Source organism: Danio aesculapii, chromosome 6 (assembly GCF_903798145.1).
Source record: "Danio aesculapii chromosome 6, fDanAes4.1, whole genome shotgun sequence".
Taxonomy (NCBI): Eukaryota; Metazoa; Chordata; class Actinopteri; order Cypriniformes; family Danionidae; genus Danio; species Danio aesculapii.
In genome coordinates this window covers 41,905,667-41,926,661 of record NC_079440.1, presented here as the reverse complement: position 1 = coordinate 41,926,661, position 20,995 = coordinate 41,905,667, and the positions used below count along the sequence as shown (strand labels likewise).

The following is a 20,995-nucleotide window of genomic DNA, read 5'->3' as shown; positions in this document are numbered from 1 at the left end:
AAGAAAATACTTAAGTAAAGATACATTTTATTGAAATTAGTTACAATTAAGACTGTTGTAATTTTGCATTTGATTATTAAGGTTTTGTACCGAATACTGTTAGATTCTCCAGAAAACCAAAAGCGCAGTTTATTTCACTTCAATCTTTGATCTATTCTATTTAATTTAGCTTTATTTTTAAAGTAATATTAAATGCAAGATTCACTACCATACAGAATCATTCCCAATCATTTTAAATGAACAACTTCTTTCTGAACAGAGCTATTCAAATTATCTGCTGAAATTATATTCATGTCGCAGTAAAACTAAATATGGCAATGGCAGATTTTTCCAATATGCAGCCCTAGTGTTTACAGTATAAATTACTTTAGGCTTATGGGGAGTCCTCATAAACTACCCAAACCAACCAAATGTATGTGTGTGAGTGTGTGTGCACAGGAGTTTAACAGAAAATGTGTGTTTGTAGTGTGCTGCATTAGACATACATAGTGTACTTTCAAAATGTATGTCAATCCTTTTCATAACTTTCATGCTTCAGAACTTTGTGTTAACATCTCAGTAGAAACATGTATAAAGTCTTACTGAATGCTGTGTTGGATTGCTTCATTAATCGCATCCCGTTTCTTTTTTCTTTTCTACCTTTTATCCACTTGTGTCATGTTGCTTTTCTCTGTCAGTGAGAAGAGTAGGCAGAGGTAATGATTGGTCTTTTGTCCCGTAGGTAGACTTTAATCCTGTGTGTTCGTGGTTGTATTTCGTGTTTGATACACAGAGTGTGTGTGGACCAAAGCGAAACCTTGCACTTCTTTTTAGGAAAATAAACTAATAGATCACTCATCCCTCCATCTCTGCTCACATGTGGTATTTACTCAGGCCTGATACTTTATAACACGTTTAGGCTGTTTTATATGTAAACCAGTATAATAATTAAATTAAGAATTCAGATTTTTCCATAATTTATAGTTGTTCACTCTCAAAAATAAAGATGCAAAAGCAACATAAATGTACAATGAATTACTTTACTTACAATTACTTTTGAATATGATTATAGAAAATACATAAATCATTTGTGTAAAGCATAAAAAAACACAACTGTTGAATGTTTGGAGTCTTAAAGATTTGTTTAATTTTAAAATATTTAAAAAATAAATATATTTTACAAATCTACATTATTCCTCTGAGTTTTCAGCAGTCATGTGATCCTTCAGAAATCATTTAAATATGCCGAATTGGTGCTTAAGAAACATTAACTATTAGGTACAATCCCAATTCTACCCCTTACCCCTACCCCTCGTTTTGCGCATTCATGGAAAAAGGTGGGGGGTGTCCCAATTCTCTTAAGCTTGAAGGCGTAGGGCACAGGTGTCAAATCCAGTTTCTGGAGGGCCGCATCTCTGCACAGTTTAGTTCCAACCCTGAATTAAACACACCTGATCAAACTGACTGAGTCCTGCAGATTTGTTTGAAACCAACAGGTAAGTGTGGTAAAGAAGGGTTGGAGCTAAACCAGGGATGGGCACACTCGGTCCTGGAGGGCCGGTGTCCTGCACAGTTTAGCTCCAACACTAATCAAACACACCTGAACATGCTAATCAGTGTCTTTAAGATCACTATAATTCTATAAGTGGGTGTGTTTGATTAGAGTTGGAGCTAAACTGTGCAGGACACTGGCCCTCCAGAACCAAGTTTGCCCAACCCTGAGCTAAACTGTGCTGAGCTGCGGCCCTCCAAGATCTGGATTTGGCCCCTGTGGTGTAGGGGAAGGGATAGATACCCCTTGAAACTGAGATTTTTCAGGACCACACTCGAAACCAAGGGGTAAGACAATTTCCCAGAATACACTTTCTACAATGACAGCATGGCTGCATACAGGAGTCAGAAGATGCACAAATGAGTATCTTTTGTCATTATTATGAATTTTTACAACAAACAAGCTCATGTTTTAATACATTCATTACCGCGTTCGTGTTTTACCGTCATTAAAAAAAAATAAATAAAAACATCTAAATTTCGCTATGTATAATCCCTAATAATAACTCCTGTACAGCAGTCCCACAGCAATCTGACACTTGATGACACCCGAATACCTATACCAATACCAATACAGAAAAGTCTAGTTGCTGGGAATGACCTTTTTACAGTGTCTGCGAGAATGTAATGTTATTTTTGTGTGTTTACATAGATGAATATGGCCGCGGTGTAAACACACACAGTACAGTTACGATCTTTTTACCACATTAGATCATAATGATAACATAATATATGCCATTCAGTGATTTCCTGAAGATCAATACCAAAAAATAACACAACTGGAATAATTACAGCAGTCGTGATTGTTGATCTCATATGAAGCAAGAGATTGCAATGACATATGATGACGTGTGTAGGTGCTGTAGTGGTGTCCCGTTTCTTAGGGATAAATTTTGAAACCCTTCACTTTCACACTCTGTTTCAAGGGGAAGGGGTAGGGGTACAAAAATAGAATTGGGATTGGGTCTTATTATCACTATTACTACTATTACTATTATTATCATTCTGAAAACTGCTGAAAACAAATAAAAAATGATCACACTTTTCAAACCAATATAATTACATACAGATTTTTTTCATAATCTTTGATGAATAAAAAGTTTAATAACAGCATATTTTATTAACAATAGATGTTTGTATTGCTGTAAAAGTCAGCATAGGCTCATTCTGAAAACATAGCCCTATATACATTTCTGGAGATCGCGAATTATGTAGCCAGAGGAAGTTATGGTTGCATTTTGTCTTTAAAACGAACTCTACGGTGTTGTATGATGCTGTTTCTTTTCGGACTTAAGAGGCAGAGCGGAGTTGACCACAATTACAGGGTTCGAGGTTCCAGAAAGCAGGTAAGACAAAAACAATAGCCAAAAAATTAACTATACAAGTAAATAACAGGGCGAGAATGTGGTACAATCTGAAAAAGTGGTAAAAATCAGGCTGCTACGAGGGCTTTTCTTTTTTCTGAATTGCTTTTGAAAACGGGCCAAAACGGGTGGGTGGGCCAATGGGTGCTTTTGAAAACACTATTGATTGGGTTTAGGGAAGGAGTAGGGTGTGTCAGTCGATTGTTCAGTTAGTCAGTCAGTCACAGCGGCCTCTGGTGGATTTACATAAGAGCAGCAGGCGTGAATGGCACTTGCGAAATAAATTTGAGATCTTAAAAAGCATACAAAGCGGCCCTTTGGTGGATTCGCGAAAAAAAAAAAAACAGTAAAAAGCATAGCTCCTGGGACGTATTTGGCGATCTTCAGAAATGTATATAGCGGTAAGTAATCAGAATGAGCCTGGGTTTGTAAAAGTCTTTACCATCACAATTTCATAAATCTTTGCTTTAAGAGAAATCTTACTGACATTTGACATGTTGAGTATATGTCATTTTTTTGTTTAATTTTATCTCCATCTTTGGACCAGGACTGGTAAATACCACTGTAGGAGAGTTTGAAACATTATTATACATTCATACATCTGCTCTAGTGATGATTTATGAACTCCCAGGTCAGTTGAAAGAGAGTGTGTGTGTGAGTGTGTGTTTGTTCGTCTGTCTCATCCCACCCTGCCTGACCCCGATGCTGGTGTAGGTGTTCCAGTGTCCAGTCGCGTGTCCACCAAGATCCAGCAGCTGCTAAACACACTCAAACGACCGAAACGGCCACCGCTCAGCGAGTTCTTCATGGATGACCAAGAAGAGATTGTGGAAGGTATGTCTATCAGCACTGAAAGAATGCTAAGAATTGCGGTCAGTGCCTAAAATTTCACAATCATTGTGTGACAAATGCATCTTTTTTTATTCTAGTAATACCCAGAGAGCATAGAATGTGCATTTAAAATGTTTATAACGAAAATGGTTTAAAAATCCGCAAAACACCAGTATTTTAAAAGAGAAGTTGCCCTGCAGTATTCTTCCAAAATAAAAGCTTTGTGGTTAAACACTTAAAAGCACACCACAAATATTAATTTTTGGAGTTTATAAAATAATAATCATACTTTTATACAAAGTTAATAATAATAGTAATGATGATGATGATAATAATAATAATACTAATAAAAATAATAATAATTATTATTATTTTGTACTTTTATTTATTTATTTATTTATTTATTTATTTATTTATTTAATTTTATGAATTTTATTTAAATTTATGATTGTGATATTTATTTATTAATTTGATAAAATATTAATAATTAGTTTTAGTAGTCATAGTAGGGGTAGTATTAGTAGTTATATTTTTATGAATTTTACATTAGGAACTTTTTTCAAAAGAGTTGATTTTAATCATTTAATCAATAATAACAATATTATTTTACAATTTTATTATTATGTGCATTTATGTTTTATGAATTTTACATTAATAACTTTTACATTTTTCAAAATAAATTCAGTTATTGATTTAATTTTATATATTAAATATTATATAATATACACACACATATATATATATATATATATATATATATATATATATATATATATATATATATATATATATATATATATATATATATAAAAGATTATTATTCATTTATTCATTTTCTTTTTGGCTTAGTCCCTTTATTAATCAGGGGTCGCCACAGCGGAATGAACCGCCAACTTATCCAGCATATGTTTTACGCAGCGGATGCCCTTCCAGCTGCAACCCATCACTGGGAAACACTCATACACCCTTGCATTCACACACAAACACACACACACACGCGCTACAGCCAATTTAGTTCATCCAATTCACTTATAGCGCATGTCTTTGGACTGTGGGGGAAACCTGAGCACCCAGAGGAAACCCACGCAAACACGGGGAGAACGTGCAAACTACACAAAGAAATACCAACTGACCCAGCTGGGCCTTCTTGTTGTAAGGCGACAGCGCTAACCACTGCGCTACCATGTCTCTATTATTATGCAATTTTATTATTATAAGCATTTGTTTATATTTTTATGAATTTTACAATTCAAATGTATTATTGTGATATTTATGCATATAAACTGTGTAATTTGATAAAATATTAATAATTAATTTTAGTAGTCATAGTAGAGGTAGAATTAGTAGTTGTATTATTATGAATTTTACAGAACCTTTTTTCAAAATAGTTGATTTTAATAATTTAATTCAACAATAACATTATTATTATTATACAATTTTATTACTATATGCATTTTCTTTATGAATTTTACAGTTTAAATAGTTTTATTGTGGTGTTTATGCAGTAGTTGCAGTATTAGTAGTTAAATTATTATGACTTTTACAGTAAGAACTTTTACACTTTTAAAAATAATTACAGTTATGGATTTAATTTTAATAATTTATACTATAATACTAATATTATTATACAATTTTATTATTATAATAAGTATTTTATTATGTAACTTATTACCTGCAGCAGTTCAGTGGGGATTTATTTTAATAAACTAATAAAATGTAAAAAAAATAATAACAAGTTTGTTAGCCTGGCTGCAATAGCATTGACCCATTTGTTTGTCCTGTTCAGTTCCTCGGGCAGATCCGAACACGCCGAGGCCCGAAGGCCGTCAGATCATCCCGGTGAAGGGTGAGCCACTGGGTGTGGTCAGTAACTGGCCTCCTGCCCTCCAGGCAGCATTAGCGCGATGGGGAGCCACACAGGGCAAGAGTCCTGCTCTCACCGCTCTGGACATTACTGGAAAACCACTCTATACACTCACGTTTGGTAAGAAGGAGCAAAACACTTATGCTGATTGAATGCAGATGCCGGCATTGGTTTTACAGCTGAGTGATTTTGTGTGATTGACAGGGAAACTGTGGAGTCGCAGTGTAAAGCTGGCCTACACACTCCTCAACAAACTAGGCACCAAAAATGAACAGATCCTCAAACCAGGAGACCGGGTAAAAACAAACAAAAAAATCTACAACTCAGGTTCAGATTATTACATGACGATGTTTTGCTGTTGTGTAATTGGTTTAGTCATTTTAGTACTTTAACCAGAGTTATTTTGTACGCACTTGTTATGTACAGTATGTGTACTATTGAAGTTAGGGCTGCACAATATTTTTTATATCATTTTAGATTGGGATGATTCTGTAGGGGAGTGCATATGCATAAAATATAAGAGAGAATTTACAAGCAAATACAAATTCAGTAAAGAAAAAGAAACTAATTAAATAAATAGCGTTTTATTGTTTTTTTTTTTATAAATAAAATTCAGATATACAGTAATTGAATATACACATGTGAATTAATGCTGCATAGTCTTTGTTTTATAAACAGTTCAATAAAATTTATTGTTTTTAATTTGTCAAAGTTACAAATGCCTGAATGCTTTTAAAACAGTCATAGGCCTCAAAAAACACTCATAATCATTGCGTATACTCATAATGTGACTGTGTATACTGTGTGAATGATCACATTCTAATATCGATGCTGAAACAATAGCCCCTTTCACACAGTGATACTGGTAAATATCCAGAGAATTTCTGGAACGACTTTACCCGTAAATTCAAAAAAGTGCTGTTCACACAGGCAAGAACATTTCAGAAGTTTTCCAGAAAAGACCATTCACACACCCATTCCAAAAAAATGGTACATCATTAACCAGAAATGACCTCTAAACAACTGCGCTTGAATTTGTAAACAAAGAAAGGGTCTGGCTTTTGTGGATGGTTGATGGTAAATAATATTTGTGTGTGCTGGCGCTCACCGGCTGCTTCACGTGCACACGTGTCAAGCAACTCAAGCAGAGTTTGAAGGTAAACAAACAGCGGTCTATCCTCAGCATTTTATCGATAATTTGTTTACACAGTTGGCATTGAGAAGGAACATAGAAACGTTATCTGACTAACATCTAGCAGCTAAATGTGTCTGGAAAAATATTCAAAAGCTTTTATTTTCGTAAACAGCGTGGATGTGAATGCGGCTGAATTTTCTGATTGGCTGGATTAGATGTCTTACGTGAGCGCATTCTAAACGTGAACTTTGTTTCTGGAAATTTTCCTTCTGCGTTCACGCAGCGCAGCATTCCGGCAAATTACCTTTAATGTTACAACATCTCTTTCCAGAAAATTGCTGAAACGAATTTACCGGCCTTTTCAAAAAGGGCCTGTTCGTACATGACACCTTTTGAGAAAGTTGACTGTAATTTTCCGGAAAGGTCTGTATGTGTTAAAGGGGCTAATATATTGTGCAGTTCTAATTAAAGTAGTCATTAATATTGTAAATTGGCTTTTATTTCTATGTTTTTGATCTTCATTTTATTTGGACTTTTATGTATGTATGCTGCTGTATGTGTTTGGTCATTTTAATACTTTTTAATGTTATTTTAATCAGCCTTATTTTTAATTTAATTTTAGCAGTTTTATTACTTTTTCAATTTTTTAGTTACTAATGCAACAAACATTTTTTATTTAGTTTTTCATCAGATTTAGTGGTGACATTTCATTTCATTTCAGGTTTTATTTGCTAACAATAAACAAATACAGTACATTAACTACCACAAACTAATTAAGAATACTTTTACAACATTTATTAATCTTTATTAATTAATATTACTCTCTATGAACATTTTATTATCATGAACATAAACATTTATTAACTAACATTGATGTTACAGAGTAATAAATGCTGTAGAATGAAAGTTTTACTCAATAAAAGCACTGTCATTTACTGCACATTGCTGTATATATTGATTAAAGCAATGCTTTTAAAATGAAATCCTGGCATTTTCTTTTAATCATTTGCAAATATGGTTTTGTTTTTGATCCAGGTGGCGCTGGTGTATCCTAACAGTGACCCCGCTATGTTTTGGGTTGCGTTTTATGGTTGTTTATTGGCTGAAGTTATTCCTGTCCCCATTGAGGTTCCACTGTCCCGGAAGGTACCACACATTTGATGAACATACATAAAATGTAGCTTTCAATGTCAATACAGTGCCAAATATGATATTGGACTTGGCGTTGTGATGAAACCATTTTCGTGTGTTTTTACAGGATGCTGGGAGCAGCCAAGTTGGCTTTTTGTTGGGCAGCTGTGGTGTGGGTCTGGCTTTGACCAGTGAAATCTGCTTGAAGGGTTTACCAAAAACCCCCACTGGAGAAATACTGCAGTTTAAAGGTCAGAGACTTCAAAGTACTGATTCATTACCTCTCAAACGCCAGTCAGTGTTTGTAATTTTATGTTGGGTTTTATGTTTTATGTACACATAAAATTGGGTAGACTCAATAATCATTCCAATGCCTACAAAAATGTCTCTTGGACCAAAATTGAAAACCTCCTAAAAGTTAAAATCAGAATTAATACCAAGTTTAGTCAGTGATATACAGCTGAATTCAGAATTATTAGCCCTCCTGAATTATTAGCCCCCCTGGATTTTTTTTCCCTAATTTCTGTTTAACGGAAAGAAATTAAATTTTTCAACACATTTCTAAATAGTTTTAATAACTAATTTTAATACCTGATTGACAGTTCATAATATTTCATGCTCTGTTAAACATCTTTTGGGAAATAAGTCACAGGAGGGCCAATAATTTTGGCATCAACTCTTTTGCGATATTAAATTGGGAATGTCCATGACGGTCTGATAAAATTTAAATGGTTTACTATGAAAGAGGACTTAGTTGTAATGTAGTCTGATCTGCCCCAAGTTTAACACATTTAATCTTTTTTCAATTCAATTCACCTTTATTTGTATAGCGCTTTTACAATGTAGATTGTGTCAAAGCAGCTTCACATAAAAGGTCATAGTAAATAGGAACAGTGTAGTTCAGCTTTTTAGTGTTTAAGTTCAGTTCAGTTTAGCTCGGTTCAGTGTGGTTTAAAAATCACTACTGTGAGTCCAAACACTGAAGAGCAAATCCAACAATGCGCAGCTCTACAGATCCCGAACCATGCAAGCCAGTGGCAACAGCGGAGAGGGAAAAAAACTTTACTAATTGGCGAAAGTGAAGAAAAAAAAAAACTTTGAACACACATGCCAATATTCATTTACCAGGGTGTCCACGGGGCTTTAAAAAGTCTTAAAATGTCTTATATTTCAAAAACCAAATTTTAGTCCTTAAAAAGTCTTAAATTCAGCGAAATATTGTCTTGTAGGTCTTAAATAATTTTAAATGGATCTTAATTTTCCATTGTTCACGTAAAGCTACCCAATCGATCCAAAACACATCCAGTCCCCAACAATACATCTCAATAAAACTTTTAGAAAACTATATTTATAACTAAAATTATAACAGTCTGTTGTGCATACACTTTTAATTGATTTAAAGTTTTTTTAAAGTTAAGTTGAATTTATTTAATATGTTAATAAAAAAATTATTTAATATGGCTAAGAAATAACCAATTAGTAGAATTAGTTTTTTGATAGAGCAAGTACATTTTTTTCTGCTGGTCCATTTAAAAAAAAATTGTGTTTAGCCCTGAATACGTCTAAAATTTCATTCTTCATGGAAATAAAAAGGTCTTAAAAAGTCTTAAATTTGACTTGGTGAAACCTGCAGAAACCCTGATTTACAGTAATAGCACCACCTGCTGGCAACAGGAAATATCATGTTGTACGCTAAAAAACAATGGCTGCGTCCGAAACCGCCTACTACTCAGTTATGTGCATTTGAATTTAAACATACTACTTGGCCGTTAAAAAAGTACGATCTATGCAGTATGAATGTAAGAAGTATGAATGAAATTCAGACGTACTACATCCGCCATTTTGTCATGGTCACATGACCTATCGGCGTCGGTTGCGTCGCTTTACTCCCATTCATGAATTCTCTCACGGGGCATCATGGGATAGCTCAGCATGCATGGGATGCACACTTCAGAATCTTGCCGGAAGTAGTAGGTCATCCGGGCACTTCTCGCTAACTGATTTTCGAATTCTATGAATTTGGACATAGCTCGCATACTGATTTTAGCATACTGTATAGTATGGAAGTATGCGGTTTCAAACGCAGCCAATGTCCAATCTGTTACAAACTTCCTGAAGACATCTGGATATTCAGTTACAATCATAGCGCCACCTGCTGGTGAGATAATATATCGAGTTTTATAATAATAGTAATAATAATAATGTCAATAACAACATTATGGCCAATCAGGTAGATTTTTCATGTTTGTAGAAGTTCCTGGGCTGTTTCTCAATTCCAATAACGCAGAGAAGGGACTTGAGTTCTTGAGAAGACCGGTCTTGCCAGGTCACCTGGGAAGAACGAACTCGGGAGACCGCGAGAACAGAGAACGCATCCTGTGAGAAATGAGATGCTGCGTTCTTCCTGATGGTCACATGACCAGCTCACGTTTTTAATGGAAATTTATTTAAACATTACAGCATTCATACCACAATCTATTGTTTTTGTCCTTACAATATATACTATGCATAAAGACCTTACAAATATACGATTTTAATACGATTTCAGCAAATAAACACCCTTTATTAAGATGTCCATGGTAATGTTTACTTTCACCGTTTCATTTAGGGAAACTCCTGAGATAAATAAGTGATATCTTTGAACTTTAATAATAAATCTAAATAAAATGCTGCGCTTCCCACATCCAGTCGCAATGACTTCTGGGGCTTCTAGAGCGAGTTCGGTGCTCAAGTCTGCATCCATGCGTCCATGATACCAAGAACACATTCAGGAACTTTCACATGTCCTCCGTTCTTGTGCTCTTGAGTATTGGAAGTGAACTTTGGCGGATGATGATGACGTTACACGAGGACGCTAGATCGCTGAAGAACACATATTGAGAAATAGCCCTGATCTGGAGACATCTATATATCAATACTCATTTACAGTCATAGCACCACCTGCTGGCAGAAAGAAGTGTGGCACAAATGAATCACTAACATATTTCTCTGTTTACCCAATTTAATATATATTTCCCATTAATTTGTTGATATCTCAAGTTCACCACATGTGCGAGGGCACATTCTGTGCTGCTTGCAGATTTAAACTAATTGTGTTTCTCATAGGTTGGCCCAGATTAAAATGGGTGGTGACCGACTCCAAATACCTCACAAAGCCTTCGAAAGACTGGCAGCCTCACATCCCAACAGCCAACACAGACACGGCATATATTGAAGTAAGAACACGTTTCATGTGTCTGAATGTGTTTATGTGTGTTCAATGCATGTAAACCACTTCCTGTGGTTCTCTCATACAGTATAAGGCCAGTAAGGAGGGCACAGTGATGGGGGTGGCAGTTTCCAAAGTGGCCATGCTAACACACTGCCAGGCGCTCAGTCAGGCCTGTAACTACTGTGAGGGTGAGTGATGCTGTTGCAGTTGTCAGCTTGCTTCATGCACTGCTTAATTGGAGATGTAATGAAATTGTTCTGCATGCAGGTGAGACGCTGGTGAATGTTTTGGACTTTAAGAAGGACATGGGATTGTGGCATGGAGTTCTCACGGTGGGAGGAAATAAATGTGTATATGTCATCACTGGTAATACAGAATTCACCTAAAAGCAGCTGTGTATGTGTGTTTCAGAGTGTGATGAACCGAATCCACACCATCAGTGTTCCATATGCAGTAATGAAGGCCTGTCCATTGTCCTGGGTTCAGCGGGTTCATATACATAAAGGTTCAGACAGACAAAATTAAATGACTATCAGTCCTCTAGACCCATTTGCTTTGATTTCACAAACGTCTGTGGTCTTACAGCACGGGTGGCCCTGGTGAAATGCCGTGACCTGCATTGGGCGATGATGGCGCACAGAGATCAGAGAGACACCAGTCTAGCCTCTCTGCGTATGCTAATTGTCGCTGACGGCGCCAATCCTTGTGAGTTATGCTAACCGGCTTCCTGTAGAGATGTGGCTATTTAATGTTCATATTCAAGGTCGGCACTCTTTTTAATCTCCTTTTATCCTCTTCTCTTTCGGATTTAGGGTCGGTTTCATCATGTGATGCATTTTTGAACGTATTCCAGGCTCACGGTTTGAAGCCAGAGGTCATCTGTCCGTGTGCTACGTCACCTGAGGCCATGACCGTCGCCATTCGCAGGTATAGCATTTTTAGATCAACTGCATTTTTAACACTGAAACTATCATGGAGTCAAATATACACACAGCTTTCTCTCTAAATATGCATAATAGATTTTCAATAAAATATCTTAATCTCTCAGTCACTGGTGTTTACTAAAATTGTGTTTTAGTTATGTACAGCTACCAGTTTTAAAAATGTACATAAAACCCTATTAAAAATAGGGCAGTTTCACCTATAAGTGCCAGCACCTGTATAATGAGCCTTTGTTTGCTCTGCTATTTTCACTATGCTCATGATTTGTTGTTAAATGTTACTAGTCAGTGCACTTTACCCACCTCCATATAGAAATATGATATGTGAGCAATATCACACGAGTAGGAGTGCAATGTGGCTTTATATCGGCACTGGTGGGAGGCGTGCGTTGCCTTATATACAGATATACAGCTCCATCGCACTGCTACTCGTGTGATATTGCGTTTATACAACAGTTCAATGGCCTAATCGTGTGTATTAAAAAGAAAATCAAGCACGGAGAGTCTCAAAACCCTTTTATAAGAGGAACTACTTTCTTCCGCCAATACTTCACATCTGCAGCTGACATCAGAACAGAAGCTGTTACTAATTCACCAATGTCACTTTAGAGCTGGTATTTGAATGATTCTCTAGCATAATGTGTTGACAAAATAGGGGATTTTGCTGACATTTTAAGATTATAAGGCTGAACTACATGAAATGCCATCAGTCTACAGAGATATCTGCCTGTATTTCTCTGTTGCAATCAGGAGATCACAATATTATTATGGTATAAATACAGCAATACAACATACAAAAGAAAGAGATTGACTTAGAAAGTAATTTACCAGTTTAATAATGATTTGATCAGCTGTAGTTTGAAAATACACTGGTTTTCTCTTAGGGCTTATTATGCAGTCTCTGTCACCATCTTGTGGATGAACATCGTCAACCGTCTTTGCTCAAAGACAGGCTAATGGCCGCTGTCTCTCAGAAATTATAAATAGTTTAAAATAGGCACTGTCCTTATTAATGAACTGCGTAGTTACAATCTAAACAACTACATTCTGGACTGGACTAAAAAAAGTCTCAAAAGTACATTATGTTGTCCAACAGCAGCAATATTTGTCAAACTGCAGAGTGTCCTCTGCTTGTTGCTGTATGTGGGTGGAGTAATACACAAGGATGAAGGGTGAAGAGGCTGGACGAGTGCTGTTACTGGCAGAATATTGCACGACTGTCAGCCAATCAGAACTAAAGAACCAAGAACCAAACAGAACTGTTCTATAAATGGCAATATATTAAATATGACGTACTGTACAAGTTCATGATTGGGTTTCACATATATAAAATGTCATTTATGCAGCATATATTTCAAAATATTGCAAAACTGCAGATTAATTATATTTTTTATTGCTTCATTATAATTTCAAATTTGTACATACAGTTTAAGTCAAAGTGATCAGCCATCCTGTGAGTTTTTTTCTTTTACAAATATTTCCCAAATGATGTTTAACAGAGCAAGGAAATTTTCACAGTATGTCTGATAATACTTTTTCTTCTGGGGAAAGTCTTATTTGTTTTATTTCATCTAAAATAAAAGCTGTTTTAATTTTTTTTAAACTATTTTAGGGTCAATATTATTAGCCCTTTAAGCAATATTTGTTTTCGATTGTCTACAAAACAAACCAAAAACGGTTATGTAATGATTTGCCTAATTACCTTAACTTGCCTAATGAACCTATTTAGCTATTTAAATTATTTGAATTATTTCAACTGTGTATTGTCAAATACATTAACTATAATTATATATATACATTCATATAAGGTAAGCTTTAGTCACAATGGATAAAAGAAGGCAATTTATGGATCCCAAACAGGTATTAGAGGTACTAAATACCTTGAGTGCTGATGACTCTGATAATGGGTTGCTGTCATGGGTGAATGTTGTGTCCCGGGTCTCCTCAGCATCATAGTTGATAGCCAAAAATAATCATTGCTAGACTTTAATCATTATGTTGTGTAAATGGTTACATCATACAGTGTTTTTTTAAAATCCATATCAAAACAATAGTAATAGTACTACAATGGTAAATTTTTACGGACAGAAGGACCTTTGGCAGTATAGTGCTATATTATTATAATAATAGGAGGACTGCACAATATATCGTTTCAGCATCGATATCGCAATGTGTGAATCTGCCATAGTCACATTGCAAGGTCTGCAATGTCAAGTTGTGATTACAATAACCAGCCACCACAGTTCAGAACGTGATTTGTGGAGTTTGCACAAAGTTTTACCGTAATACAGTGAATGGTTTTCATTTGGAAGTGTTTCTAAAGACCTGTGACTGTATGAGGTTTCAAGCGAATTTAAACCAAGAAGTTAGAAAGTTGAAGCTTTAACAAAGATTAATTTATTTATATATAAGACTATAAGGTGTTATTTTAAACATAACTGAATTTTTGTGCCTCAATACTGTTAGCTTCCCCAGAAAACCAAAAAACACAATTTATTTCATTTGCATCTTTGTTTTTATATGCTTCTTTATTATATTTTATTTATTATATTTTATCTCAATCTAAACTTATGATTTCCAAATAGTGTTACAAGTCCTCTTTTGAAATTATAAATATATCACAATATACATCACAGACAAAAAAACATTGCAATGTGAGTTTCTACCAATATTGTGCAGCCCTAGTATGTGTTTCCTAACTCTGAGGTGTTTCTCCAGGCCTGGTATTTCTGGTGCTCCTCTTCCGGCGAGAGCCGTCTTGTCCATGACTGGCCTGAGTCACGGGGTCATCAGAGTCAACACTGAAGATAAGAACTCGGCTCTCACCGTCCAGGATGTGGGACATGTCATGCCTGGAGGTGTGGGTTTGACCTGTTCACATCAAGAATAACTTTAAAGATTACTGTAAAGACAACTAATGTCCACCCCAATGCATAATAATCTTCTATTTGTCACACGCTACTGTTATGTCACTTACCATTTTAAGTGCTCAAGATAAAGCATTCCGAATTCTGATTGGTCCACATTTTTATATTTCATTCTGTGCTGTTATTGCTATAATTGTTGTGTGCACCTTTAAATGATAATATTATAGTTCTATAGTAGTCATACATTTTAGTACTGAGTCCAGTGGAATTTTTAGATGTACTATAAGGCTCACATTATCTTTTCACTTATTATGTATTATGGAAGTTTGGATATTCAGAGGGTAGACAAGCTTTCTGTAGCTCAAGTAGTAATATTTGTATAAAAGCATCATCCAAATCCATAAATGTAAATATAATGTTAATCTTCATTGTTGTGTTGTTGTTGTCTTCCGGATCAGGCAAGTTTGTCATATGTAAATGTTTGACATCAGTTTATGTGTGTTTTAGCATTGATGTGCATTGTGAAACCCGATGGGCCGCCTATGCTGTGCAAGACGGATGAGATTGGAGAGATTGTGGTAAACTCTCGCGCTGGTGGAAACATGTATTATGGCCTGTCAGGAGTTACTAAAAACACCTTTGAGGTAAGCTGTTTTTTACAAATATCTAGTCAAATATTATTTACTGTCATCATGACAAAGATAAAATAAATCAGTTATTACAAATGAGTTATTAAAACTATTATTTTTAGAAACGTGTTGAAAAATCTTCTCTCCGTTCAACAGAAATTGGGGAAAAAAATTAAACAGAGGGGCTAATAATTCAGGGGGGCTAATAATTCTGACTTCAACTGTATATATATATGTATGTATGTGTGTGTGTATATGTGTATATATGCATGCGTGTGTGTAATAACATACTATGAAAATTGTTAAAATTAATTTTAAACAAAAAATAATTAACCATTTATTCACATTATGATGAATATTATACCTGAAGCCATTTCTTTTCTTATACAAGATATACAAGTTGCACAAATTAGAATTTTACAGTCAAGACTACATTTGTGAAAATTATTTATTTTTTTCAAAGGATTAATTATGATTTTACGTAATATGTATGGTGATAGGATCAGTTATGTTCCTTCACTTTACTTAATTGTTTAAGTAAAGACAACATTAGGGTTTACTGTGTGTGTGTGCATGTGTATATATATATTTATATATATATATACATGTGTATATATATATATATATATATATATATATATATATATATATATATATATATATATATATATGTATATATATGTATATATTATCCAACAATACTTGATCTTGCCTTGTTTTGAATCCTGCAGGTAATCCCTGTCAATGCTAGTGGAGCTCCTATTGGAGAAATCCCATTTGTACGGTCAGGATTACTGGGATTTGTTGGACCGGTAGGAGTTTTAAAAAAGTAAAACGAGAGAGTCAGTGCCATTTTTCACGTGTTAATAAACAAATTCTCTCTTTTTCTTCTATAGGGTAGTCTGATTTTTGTGGTGGGTAAGAACGAGGGCCTGCTGATGGTCAGTGGTCGTCGTCACAATGCTGATGATCTAGTAGCAACAGCGCTAGCGGTGGAACCTGTCAAAACTGTGTACAGAGGCAGGTGAGGGTCCCCTGTGGATACAGATAGAACAATGTAGTCTTATTTATTTGAATGAGAGTCAGACTTTAATCTGAAGTGTATGCGTTTTGTAGGATTGCTGTGTTCTCGGTGACTGTGTTCTTTGATGAGAGGATAGTAATCGTAGCAGAGCAGAGGCCTGATGCCAGTGAAGAAGACAGTTTTCAATGGATGAGTCGGGTTTTGCAGGTACAAGAAACTAAATGAGATTCAATGCCTCTGTATGCTCAAGGGAAATCAGGGAAGCCCATTTTTTACTTTTATTTATACAAGCTGTTCACATTCTGCCAATAATAATTTTAGCATTTAGGATTTTATTTTAAACTAATTATATGATGTCTTGATGAATGTTTTTGCTGTTAGCTAAACTTCAGTTCCATTAAATTGAAATAAAACTAGAATGAAATATAAATAAAGGACTGAAAATAAACTAATCAAAAATTTGTAACTAAATACAATTAAAATATAAAGCTAAAAAAATACAAATAGATAAATATATAATTCAAAATGTTTGACTGATAAATACTATAGCATATAATATAACTAATACTAAAATAGCACTGATCAATAGGTTAATGCATTTGATCGAATTTTGACCAAATTTTTTGCATTTGATCAAATTCGTATTACTCATATATTATTCGTATCTGGACATGTTTGTTTATGTTAAAGCAGTCAGTGAATTCCATGGTTAAATAAAGGTGGTTATTTGTACCAAGTAAGTCCAAATAGTGACATATTCTGTTTACATGAAATGCGCACAAACATAAACAACTTTTTTCATTTTTCAGTTAAAAGTATACATGAAATCAAAACTAATAATTTTGATTTTGTTAGCTCAAATTGCTAGTTTTGTGGTGAACAATTTATCTGTGAATGTCATTAAGAAATAAAAATAGTTTGCCCTTGTAATCTAAAATTAAAATCTGAAAATGCACTTCCTGTTTGTTTCCAGTTAAATTCTCTGATTCCATCTGTCTGAGGTACTGGGAGTGGTTAACATACTTAACCACGCCCCTCCAACTGTCAGTTTTGACAACAAACAGAAATGGTGATGAGGAGGAGTCTGTTAGGTTGTAATAACTCTCCTGTAACCCTTTTCCGATCTTTCTGAATGAAATGCCTACTTTACTACATCCAATCAGCTCGCAGTGGAATAAAACAAGCCACGCCCACTGTTTCCTCATTTAACATTCTGTTTCTCTAAGTATTGCATCACAATACAAAAAAAACAGTCATAAAACATTTTATCCTTTATGTGTGATTAATATTTTGTTGGTTTGTGTCTTGTTTCTCAGGCAATTGACAGTATTCATCAGGTGGGTCTGTACTGTCTAGCACTGGTTCCTGCAAACACTCTGCCCAAAACTCCCCTGGGTGGCATTCACATCTCAGACACCAAGCAGCTTTTTCTGGAGGGGGCGCTGCACCCCTGCAACATCCTCATGTGTCCACACACCTGCGTCACCAACATGCCCAAACCACGTCAGAAACAACCAGGTCTGTTTTTTAAACCCTTTTACACACAAAATAATTGCTGAAATGCATTATTACTGATGTAAAGTAACAATGTCTTTTGTTAATCATATCTGACATTAGCATGAGGTGCTGTGCACATATTGCATCTAAAGCCTATGGAAAATGTGAAGCATGTTGCCTCTACCAATTTCAGTGCTTCTGTGGCATTGCTAAGCAACCATCAGCTGCATTCTCTGAGGAACCAGCACTGACAAACCCTTGCTATAGCTCTGATACAAGTTTTATCTGTAGAGAAAACAATTATGCGGCACAGGGGGCTCTGAATTTGTCTTATTACCAAAATATGTATGAAATAACTGAAATGTGAGTAATGCATACAAAGCATGAAGCTGATTGGTTAGTTTTTGTCACATAGTGCACACTGTGTTTGTGACACTGTGAAAAGATCCTTCTCTCGCACATGAACAAAACCCCAAGATAATTGAAATTTCTTCTCCTGGGGTAAGGACTTTCCTCCAACCTGGAGATGGCAAACCACCTTTTTTCAGTGGAACCCCTTGGCCTTGGACTTGGAGGTGCTGATTCTCATCCCAGCCGCATCACACTCTGCAGCAAACCACAGAGTTATGATCAGAAAAATATCAATCTGTAAACATACTTTATATTTTAAATGAGAAAAATAAACATGCATTATGAATGTGACCAAAAAAGTCTGCAGTATACAACATACTTCGTAGAAATTCTGTGAAATAAACTGCACAACCCAAAAGAAATAACGCTAATCAAAAGGATGGTTATTTTACATTTTTGCATTTATGGGGTATATGCGTCATTATGGATGTGACACCTCTCCATTATGGATGTGACATGTGAAATTGGCACTTATGTGACTTTGGTAAATTAAATATAATTGTTTGAAAACATTGACAGAGGAATGATTGTACAGTACTGTACAGGGTGGGCCATTTATATTGATGCACCTTAATAAAATTGGAATGGTTGGTGCTATTAACGTCCTGTTTGTGGCACATTAGTATATGTGAGAGGGCTCATGAAAGAATAAAGTTACATTAAAACCAAGCACACCATTGTTTTTCTTGTGAAATTCCCAATAAGTTTAATATGTCACATGACCCTCTTCCTATTGAAAAAACAAAAGTTGGAAATGGCCACCATGGTCACCACCCATCTTGAAAAGTTTGCCCCCTCACATATTCTAATGTGCCACAAACAGAACTTTAATATCACCAACCATTCCCATTTTATTAAGGTATATCCAAATAAATGGCCCACCCTGCAGATTACAAGCCCTCACAAAAAAACTTAGAAATGGTTTCGCTATTTTGGTGAACTTTTGTTTTCATGGCAAGGTTGACGTTTGCATGGAATTGCTCAGTTGTGATTTTTTTTTTTTATCTGGCCAAGTGTGAAATACAGTAGTTATTTTAGGAATGTAGTTATTAATTACAAAAACACAAATTTTCTGTTGGTAATACCATTTAATGAATAAATTATTGTTTGTATTTATTAAATACTGCAGAAGATAAAGAGTTTTTAGACATTGCATATTAAATCTCAAATGTCATATTGTTCACAAAATTTGCAAGTAGACAATTTATCAAATGGTTCAACCCTAGTGTGTATGCTGGGCTTTAATGAAGATCTTGGAGGTGATGTAACCCTAAAATCGGGAAGTGAAAATCTAACGCTAATGTGATGTTTTGTGTGCTTTATAGTGGGAGTCGGGCCTGCGTCCATCATGGTGGGTAATTTGGTTGCTGGGAAAAGAATAGCACAGGCTGCAGGCAGAGATCTGGGACTCATCGAGGACCAGGACCTGGTCAGGAAGGTAAACACATCTGTATATGTATATGTATGTATATGCACCTGTATAGCAGGACGTATATAAATGATGCAAACCATTTCTTTTATTTGAAATGCCTTGTGTGGTATTTTAATGCTTCCGTGTGGATTCAGCTGTGCATGTGGCCTACTATGATGGTGAGCGCTGAACATTATGCCACAGTCACTTGATATAATTTAGTTTTCTTTTTTTAATATTACCTATTGGGCAGTTCACATAATGACCTGTCTGTGTTTTCTTTTTTAGCATCAGTTCCTTACTGAGGCTTTACAGTGGAGAGCTCAAACAGATCCTGACCATACGCTTTATGTGCTTTTGAATGCAAAGGTAAAAATATTGACCAAAAGAAGTAGCAAAAAACTGAACCTGTAATGCTGGCCTATAATGTGCTGTTTTTCTCTGCAGGGAGTGGCGGTGTGTACAGCTACATGTGTGCAGCTTCATAAAAGAGCAGAGAAAATCGCTGCTGCTCTCATGGAAAGAAGTGGCATTAACATCGGAGAGAATGTGGTGCTTTTGTATCCTCCAGGTAAATAACAACGTGTATAAAGAAGGACTATAAACAGTACTCTCATTTCATATGTGGAGAATGTGTGCATATAGAGTAAAGACATTTTATGTACTTTTATATTTTTATATATTTTTATTTCATATAAATTTCATATAAAAATAATCATTCATAGAAATAAAAAAATCATATAAAAATTTTCATATATGTTACGACTTTATGATGTTAGACTAGAGACTGAATTAAATAACACTTATATTGTAAAAGTTTTGTGTAATATGGGAGAAAAACCATGCATCAAGCAAAATACAGCCAAAAAGAGAAAAATTTATTATACTAAAGTCAAAGATAAACAGAAAATAGTAATAATAAAGAAGAATAATATAGATAACAACAGATAACACAAAAGGTAAATTATATACAATTTACAACAAAATACTCCAAAAAAACAATAAACCCCGCAGGGTAAGAGGACAAAAGTGGCGCTGAAAGAAAAGAAAGTAACAAAACCAAAAATCAAACTAACTCAGTATAATCCTTTTACCTAACTGAAAACAAAATAATCGAATGCAAGTCTTCGGCGTTTACACACCCTAACT

At 35.0% G+C, this 20,995-nt stretch overlaps 1 protein-coding gene across 2 annotated transcripts in view; it reads left to right on the top strand.

Annotated features, from left to right (window-relative positions):
• Positions 1-20,995, top strand: part of dip2bb (disco-interacting protein 2 homolog Bb) — a 74,727-nt gene that overhangs the window by 36,930 nt on the left and 16,802 nt on the right. Inside the window, exons 7-28 of one of the 2 annotated variants that reach the window (XM_056460209.1) lie at positions 678-695; positions 3,609-3,728; positions 5,512-5,709; positions 5,794-5,885; positions 7,760-7,870; positions 7,983-8,106; positions 10,961-11,070; positions 11,152-11,254; positions 11,334-11,398; positions 11,478-11,571; positions 11,652-11,771; positions 11,879-11,993; positions 14,726-14,865; positions 15,382-15,518; positions 16,235-16,315; positions 16,400-16,527; positions 16,620-16,734; positions 17,844-18,045; positions 19,761-19,873; positions 20,002-20,025; positions 20,135-20,215; positions 20,294-20,417. In XM_056460209.1, the coding sequence (XP_056316184.1) occupies positions 678-695; positions 3,609-3,728; positions 5,512-5,709; positions 5,794-5,885; positions 7,760-7,870; positions 7,983-8,106; positions 10,961-11,070; positions 11,152-11,254; positions 11,334-11,398; positions 11,478-11,571; positions 11,652-11,771; positions 11,879-11,993; positions 14,726-14,865; positions 15,382-15,518; positions 16,235-16,315; positions 16,400-16,527; positions 16,620-16,734; positions 17,844-18,045; positions 19,761-19,873; positions 20,002-20,025; positions 20,135-20,215; positions 20,294-20,417 (2,415 nt within the window). The remainder of the gene's footprint in view (positions 1-677; positions 696-3,608; positions 3,729-5,511; positions 5,710-5,793; positions 5,886-7,759; positions 7,871-7,982; positions 8,107-10,960; positions 11,071-11,151; positions 11,255-11,333; positions 11,399-11,477; positions 11,572-11,651; positions 11,772-11,878; positions 11,994-14,725; positions 14,866-15,381; positions 15,519-16,234; positions 16,316-16,399; positions 16,528-16,619; positions 16,735-17,843; positions 18,046-19,760; positions 19,874-20,001; positions 20,026-20,134; positions 20,216-20,293; positions 20,418-20,995) is intronic. The other variant, XM_056460210.1, reaches the window with a different exon arrangement.